This window comes from Montipora foliosa, unplaced genomic scaffold (assembly GCF_036669935.1).
Source record: "Montipora foliosa isolate CH-2021 unplaced genomic scaffold, ASM3666993v2 scaffold_378, whole genome shotgun sequence".
NCBI lineage: Eukaryota > Metazoa > Cnidaria > Anthozoa > Scleractinia > Acroporidae > Montipora > Montipora foliosa.
The window spans coordinates 185,001-192,500 of record NW_027179677.1 but is presented as its reverse complement, the minus strand read 5'-3'; the positions used below and the strand labels follow the sequence as shown (position 1 = coordinate 192,500).

Genomic DNA, 7,500 nt, shown 5'->3' with positions numbered 1-7,500 from the left:
TAATAGTATTTTCGGTCAGATGTTTCTGTTTTTTTTTTAGGGGTTTATTGTTTTGGTCTCCCATCCCAACACTAACCCCGCGAAACAGGGCTTGACTTCAGTGAAGTTTAGTATTAATAATAATAATAATAATAATAATAATAATAATAATAATAATAATAATAATAATAATAATAATAATAATAATAATAATATTTATACAGGGGGCGTTCTCACATTAAGTGGTTTTCGGAACGGCCCTGTGAGTTTTCGGATGCTCATAGGGCACATTTGTGGTGAAAAGAAGTTGTGAGGGAACTTGAAAATTATCAACATGTCAGCCCAGAAGCCAATGTTTCTCGCTTCTCTTTTATTTGTTATTCTTCAGAGACTGGAATGCTGTATTTCAATACCACACAATTCAGTGCCTTCTGATTTTCTGTAGCACGTACCACAGGCAAGCCAGTGTATGCTTCACAGAAGCATCTAGTTGGCAATCTTGAAGAAAGTGGACGCCTTGGGCATGGCTCAGAAAATATGTTAAGTCTGAGACTGACGGTTCTATGCGAGGCTGCTTTGGTGAATGGAGACGTCTCGTTAGAAATAATCGATTTAATGGATCAGGCCCGGAGACTTTTAAACGTAGCATTGGAAGATCAACGGTCTTTCCGTGGGTATGAAGCAAAAGCAGTGAACAAAGGAGGACGCAGGGGAAGACCAAAATTTTCAATTTCAGAAGAACAGCTGGTTTTCTTCAAAGGTAGTAAATCTTCCTGTTTCTCAGTTCAATATTATCAGAAATTATACACAAACAGCGGTGACAAACATCAGATATAGACGCATGACTTGAAATTATTTTTACTTGACGTTTCGTATGCTTCTGCATACATCAACAGGTCACAATTCAAAATGGGATCATTTTCAAATTTTAGCGAAAGGGCGATCCGAAACCTAACTGTACAATAAAGCAGACAATGTGAATATGTTATCAGCGAAAAGCTTTTTTTTTTTTTTCACTTCTTTTGTTACTTAAGGACGGTGCCTACTAATTCAAAGGTATTTTAGCCCCGGTTTATGATTATGTAGGAAATGTAGATCTTAACAAGTGTTATTGAAATCCAAAAAGAAAAGTGGGCGTAACCACGCATTTTTCAAAGATAATTGATGAATAATATTTGTAAAAAATTGTATGGCGCTCTTTCTAAAATTGAAGCTTAAAGCTTTTAAAGCTTGAAGCTTACCTCTCAAAAATGCTTGTTTACCCCCAATTTTCTTTTTGGATACCAAGAGTACTTACTAAGAAAAACTTTCTCCGGATAGTTTTAAACCGCGCAAAGATATTGCTGTATTAGTAAGCATCACCGACAGGAAACCCGAGTATCTGGAGATGTGAAGAATGTATGTGCAGTAACAATAGTATATAGGCACCGTCCTTAATAGTTAATAAGTCACTGATCCTGTATATTTAAACTTCAATTTTGTATTAATCGTCACTTCTGAAGATGTATGGAGAAGTATACGAAATGATAATTTTTTAGGTATTGAAACACCTAAAGTTTCTCGTAAGGACCATTGTCGAGTGAGCCTTGGTAACTGTAGCCCGGTCACTACTCTCAGGCAATTTTAAATGACACACCAATAGCAATTTACGCACTTTGCAATCAGAGAGTAGAGTTGGGGTTCAGAAGGAGAATAATCTCCAGTTCAAAGGAAAATGGAATTTTTTCCCCCGAATATTTTTATGTTCATTTATTTAGTTGACAATCACGCTTTGTTGTTGACGATCACGTGGTACAAAACCAAAATTGCGCACAGTAACATCAGAAACAAAGAAATTGAGATTAAGTTGTTGTGGATTTGATGGCCCAGTGCGCAGTTTGCTCTCCACACTAACGGCTTTTGTATCATGTAATTGCTAACTGCAAAGGGTCGATAAGGAATGGGGCGCTGAAAAGGGGGTGGTGGTGGCGTAGTGATTGTCCACCGATAAACAACTACTGCACACGATGAAAAAACATGCCTAACACGTCACAACAATGAACACAGCTTGTCTGGGAATGCAATAATTTGTGTGTTTTATTGCGACAACAGATACTCGGTGTTGTCTTGTCATTCCTTCTCAAAGAACGTTTGGCAGTGTTTAAATAGGTTGATGTACCTCATAAAGAATAATTTCTTTCACAGAGAACAACTTCACGTATAAAGACATGGCATTAATGCTTGGTGTCAGGCAGCGTACTATTGAAAATAGGATGGAAGAGTATGCCTTGACAAACAAGTCTCGGTTCAGTGATATCGAAGACGACATGCTGGATTCTTTCATCCAACGCATTATGACAAATTTACCGCGCTCTGGTAAGGGTTTTCGGTTATCATATCTCTACTTTTAGTCGCAAGAGTTGGTTTTTGTACCATGGCATGGTCAAAAATGCCACTTTGCAAAGTGGCGTAGTTGACATGCTTGCTAAATAGTTTTTCAGGGGGAATGTGTATCTCACTCAGTCAAAAACGGAATTCTGCAATTTGATGTAGTAACTGCTCCGTTGACGAGCCAAACACTTCTTTTGTTTGTTAACAGGTTTCAAAACTATTGAGGGCTACCTTGCTTCCCAAGGCGTACGAGTGCAGCGTTGGCGGCTACGGAATGCCATAAAGAGAGTCGACCCCGTTGGTCGGAGGTTACGATCGATGAATACAATCTGTCGACGTCAATATAACGTTCGTTCACCGCTAGCTCTGTGGCATATGGATGGGAATCATAAGCTTATACGGTACTGTTTGCAATAACTTCCTCTGTGTTTGGGGAATGTTTCAGTAGTTTCATGTAAATTGATGCTTTATATTTTTGTCAGCTATCGCAGTTACAAGTGTCTTAAGAAAGGAGTCAACTGATTTCTTCCAAACTATTTGAAGCTCAGTTTCGAGTGGAAAACACCAGTGCGTTATGAAACCCAACAGGAACGTGAGGCAGCCAATTTGTTGTTCACTCTGAGTGAGGTGCAACTGGGTCCGAGATTATTAATCCACTTCGTGATCATATTACGAGTCGAAAGCATTCGCATAAATCTAGCGCTCTGACAGCGTAGTCTCTCTTATTTTAACTTCTGAAACAGTCAAATACACCAAGAAAATATCCCTTACACAAAGATGGAAGAACTAGTACTTTCGATAATGCCTTCTGGTCCTTTTTATCTTTTTAGCTGGCGATTTGTAGTTCACGGTTGCATTGACGGTTACAGCCGCAGCGTCGTTTACCTAAGATGCAGTACAAACAACACTTCAGAGACAGTCCTGCATCTTTTTAAGAGCGCGGTGTCTGAATGGGGATTGCCATCAAGAGTGAGAGGTGATATGGGGGTGGAAAACAGGGATGTGGCGCACTATATGTTGAACCACACTTCTAGGGGTCCCGGAAGAGGAAGCTTCATTACAGGAAGAGAGGCTTTGGCGAGATGTGTACCAGTTAGTTCTATCCTCTTTCTACGACCTTTTCCGGTCTCTTGAAGACTGTGACCATCTAAACCCGGACGTAGAGGAACAGCTTTTTTGTCTTCACTTCGTCTACCTGCCCGTAATCAACGACGCCCTTTCGAAATTTGTGCTCTCGTGGAATAATCACAAATTACGAACTGCAGGAAACAAAAGTCCAGTGCAACTTTTTATTCTTGGGATGCAGCAAATTGCGCAAGAAAATGGTATTGTGGCCTCAGAGTACTTTGAACGCCTTAGCCAGGTAAACAGTAAAGACTTAACCCATCTATTCAACCCCTTGACATACTTGGGAGTTAAATATTTGGTACAATTATCCATCCCTTCACCCTGTCCGTTCTGTGATCAAGAGGGCAAGGGAGTAAAAATTACATACAGTGATCGATTAATGAGAAAAAATTTCAGAGCTTAATTGATTGATCTTTGTGTTTTCAAGTGATGACTTGGGCAGAGCGGATGCTGGCCTTATTTAACGGATTTCCTTTAAAATGTTTGTAGGAAGAGCTGGAAGTATATGGTGTTGATCCTACGGTTTCACTGAGAAGCGATGCTCTGCCAGATGCGGTTATTGTTCCCTCGACAGGGTGTCCTTTAGATGCAAATTCGTTGGCCGTTTTTACGGACGTGGTGTCGAATGTCCAAGGAGAAGATCCATGGGACATTGGACCATATTTGTATGCAGTTGAGACAATAGATAGGCTAAAAACATAAACCAAATTACGCTAATTTAGAGCCAGATACGAGTGTATTCGTTGAAACTATTTCAGTGTTAACGTGCATGCACTGAATTGCGCTGTATGCTTTCCATCCTTCTACCATCGTGTGTTTGACGAAACACATGTCTTGTTATTTATGTATATGTTACAGGTACATTTGAAATGCAGGTTGAAATGATTTCAACCTAGGTAAATTTAATTTTAAACTAGGTTGAAATTGAAAGTAGAAAACATCAGCAAAACCTCCATCAATTGTTAGCAAGTACGTGTATATTGGTAAGTAAGTCGGTGCTGGAAGTAAGGAGATGTGGTTAGCGTGCGTTTTTCATTAGTTAGTTTGTAAAAACGCCTTTGGTTGTTATTAAGTGTAAGCACTGATTTTAAATGGTTAGCATTAAGGTTGGGGTTACGCATACTGTGCCTGATAACCAGTTCTGCTTTTGTAATCTTAGAGCAGCAGAAAAACAAAATCTTGTTTAATAAGAATTACCTTCATGTGACTTTGTTTTACTGTTATTTTTCTGATTTTTGGAAGGAAAAAGACATCCAAAAATTGAATCATTTATAGCGTAGATTATTGAATGGTGTACAGTTACTTGTACAAATGTAGTTCAGCAGAAAACCCCTTCGCGGTAATAAGTACTTGAACAATCAAATTCAGTTTTTGTTTTCTGGTAGTTCACAAAGTTTGTAACCTTTGTTAAACAGTAATTAATTCATTTCCTTGTTTTCGCACCTCTTGTACATGTGTCACTGGTCAAGTGTTTTCTTGCACGCGGCAGTGAAACTTATTGTTTTAGTTGTGTCTAATGACACATACATAGCGACACACAGAAAGAGAGTAGGAAAGAAAAGAAGGGAGTAGAGAGGAAAGTGGGAGGAGGAAAAGACGATTTTTTGGTTTTGTGTTTTATATTCATCCCCCCTAAAAAGACCGTGCCCCTTTCTTTTCACCTCATCCCACCTTTTCAAACTGTTAATAAATAACCTAGGTTAATTAAATTCACCTAGATTGATTTAAATGGACCTGAATTTAATTTCATCCTGTAACATACACATTTCCCTTTTTTTCTTTTCAATTTTACCACGGTGACGAAACAGCGGTCAAAGTAACATTTGCGCACAAACCTATTATGTCTGTGGTCATATCTGATGCTGATTTGATAAATATCGACTTTACTCTGTTCAATACCCTGACGGACAATCTGATTTCACTCGAACTCGATCGGAATATGCAACACAAACAGTTCTTTGAACTTAAATTCTTTGAAGCCTTTGAGATTTCATTTTAATCGCTGTCTTGGCTCAGGCAATGGGTTAAAGGTATAGTTTTTACAACCCCCATGATTCTCTGCATGGATATTTCTTTAGTTAACTTTACATGCGTCCGAAGAAGTCGTTCAAAAACGCATAATCGAAGAATGAAAACGCATCCACTTTGTCGTTTGGCACTATTCCACCAACAGGCAAAGACAACCCGTTGATACAGGTGTTACTTATAGGCAAACATGACGGCATTCCAGCATCAAAGGAAATGCTTGGCTTCATTTGAAAGCCAAGAACAGGCTCGTTTTCAGATCCAGTGACGAATTTTAATATGTTTCCCAGGGAAATATTTCCATCAGCCCTTCTTCCAGCTACAAAATAAAAGACAAGAAAATAAAACGAATTATTTTACTAAGTGTCAAGAAGAATAAAAATGTTGAGATGTTCTCTTGCTTGCACTGAATTTCTGTGCTCGACGCGGCTACACGGCCATACTACGTCAACTATAGTGCTTTACATAGTCGATGCTTTTCGTGTTCAGGTGGAAAACGGGTTGGAAAATTTACCATGGAATTCATTACTTAGACAATGTATTTTTCCACAGAAGAAAGCAAAGAAAATGATTTAATTACTAAAGCAGCAACCGGAAACATCAAAACGCGGACAAGTCGAAACCATTTATTTTCACTAATCCTACAGGCAGTAAGGTCAAATAACCAGGGAGCTCCGCTTTTAGGCTTGGCTACATCTACATATTAAAAAAATAGCTTACCTGCTACCTCTTTTAAATAATTCAAGAACAACCTGTATGTTCTCTCTTCCTGTTGCCTTCGACTTGTGCCCTGTTTAGAAAACATGGGCTCCAGAAGTTTCACCAGTTTCGCGTATGTTAATGGCAGCACGGCTGTCTTCCGAAATAGGAACACAAGACAAGGCTTCCCGTGAAATAGCTACGAATGAATTCAAAGTATCGTATTTTCAAATTTTGGTATAATGGGGGCTTCAACATGGGTTATCTCTGCGTTTAAATTCGCGGGAATATGCTATGTTTGAAAAACAGCACTTTCAGTCTGGTTCGCTGTGGGGTTTGACACCAACAATATGTTTGTCTGCTTTTTATTATATTTTTATTTGTGCTGGAACAGATGATGTTTAACTGACGTGCACATTTGTATTAATGTAAAACATAAGCAAAGTCTATATGGCAGCCTAGACGATCTGAAGCTTTGTCAGAGTATATACTTCGATTCTTTCAATGAACCCCCTCCTCCCCCCCTCCCCCTTAAAATAATCCTGTATCCGCTACTGAGAAAATTTTCCCTTCTCAACGATCGAGTGGTCGCTCTTTTATAACAGTTACTCAAAACAGTTCTTTCACAGTTGGAGGTATCTCAACGGACGGACTTACGACTGAATTGCTAAAACATAATCTTGATTCACAGCTTTAAAGCAACCTCATGAATCCCACTCACATTTTAGGAAGTCAGCATAATTTCGAATTTGTACTGGTGTTTTTAACCAGGCGCCCCGGCGACGCAATTTGGCTACTGCCCAAAATTGACATTTGATATGACGACGCTTACCTCGATTAGTCCAAATTTCTCAAGGCCTGCCCGAAATTGGATTTCATCTCTAGAGAGACTGCACAAATCACCTTTTGCAAAGATGCGCTGAATTTGCTCTTCAGCAAGAAAAGTCGGGAGAGGACCGCCTTGTAACAAGCTGAAACCTGTGATAAAGAGAGAGATAACAATTCTAATTAATTGTCAAAACAGGACTCAATTTCCAGCTCAAGTCACGGCTGTATTGTAAATTTACCAAAAAAGAGACCAGCTCCAAAGTAGTGTTGATTTTCTAAGGCTGCCAGGTCTTCCGAAAGAAGTAATTCGTGGTTTTGCTCCAAGAACAACCTATCTCGAATCTCACGCATAATGGAACCCAAGAATTGCCGTCGTGGACCTCCATAATCTTGCGCGCTCTCACCAGTGAAAGTTACCTCCAAAGGTAAACTGTAATCGATCACATCTTCCCTAAGTACCTCTTCCATTGC

The 7,500-nt window shown here is 39.2% G+C and overlaps 3 protein-coding genes across 4 annotated transcripts in view; 1 reads left to right on the top strand and 2 right to left on the bottom strand.

The window, feature by feature from the left end:
• Positions 1-4,101, top strand: part of LOC137987665 (uncharacterized) — a 15,299-nt gene extending 11,198 nt beyond the window's left edge. Inside the window, exons 2-6 of the mRNA XM_068833741.1 lie at positions 368-739; positions 2,164-2,334; positions 2,558-2,750; positions 3,180-3,712; positions 3,967-4,101. Of these exons, the coding sequence (XP_068689842.1) occupies positions 517-739; positions 2,164-2,334; positions 2,558-2,750; positions 3,180-3,483 (891 nt within the window). The 5' untranslated portion in view covers positions 368-516 and the 3' untranslated portion in view covers positions 3,484-3,712; positions 3,967-4,101. The remainder of the gene's footprint in view (positions 1-367; positions 740-2,163; positions 2,335-2,557; positions 2,751-3,179; positions 3,713-3,966) is intronic.
• LOC137987673 (uncharacterized) overlaps positions 1-7,500 on the bottom strand; it is a 61,205-nt gene that overhangs the window by 45,021 nt on the left and 8,684 nt on the right. The window lies entirely within an intron of this gene.
• The window catches only part of LOC137987664 (uncharacterized), a 10,509-nt gene continuing 8,550 nt past the window's right edge, over positions 5,542-7,500 (bottom strand). For both annotated transcript variants that reach the window (XM_068833738.1, XM_068833739.1), the window contains 4 exons: positions 7,269-7,500; positions 7,034-7,179; positions 6,223-6,400; positions 5,542-5,821 (listed from right to left, as the gene is read on the bottom strand). The exon at positions 7,269-7,500 is cut by the window's right edge and continues 148 nt beyond it. In XM_068833738.1, coding sequence (XP_068689839.1) covers positions 5,562-5,821; positions 6,223-6,400; positions 7,034-7,179; positions 7,269-7,500 — 816 coding nt within the window. In that variant the 3' untranslated portion in view covers positions 5,542-5,561. The remainder of the gene's footprint in view (positions 5,822-6,222; positions 6,401-7,033; positions 7,180-7,268) is intronic.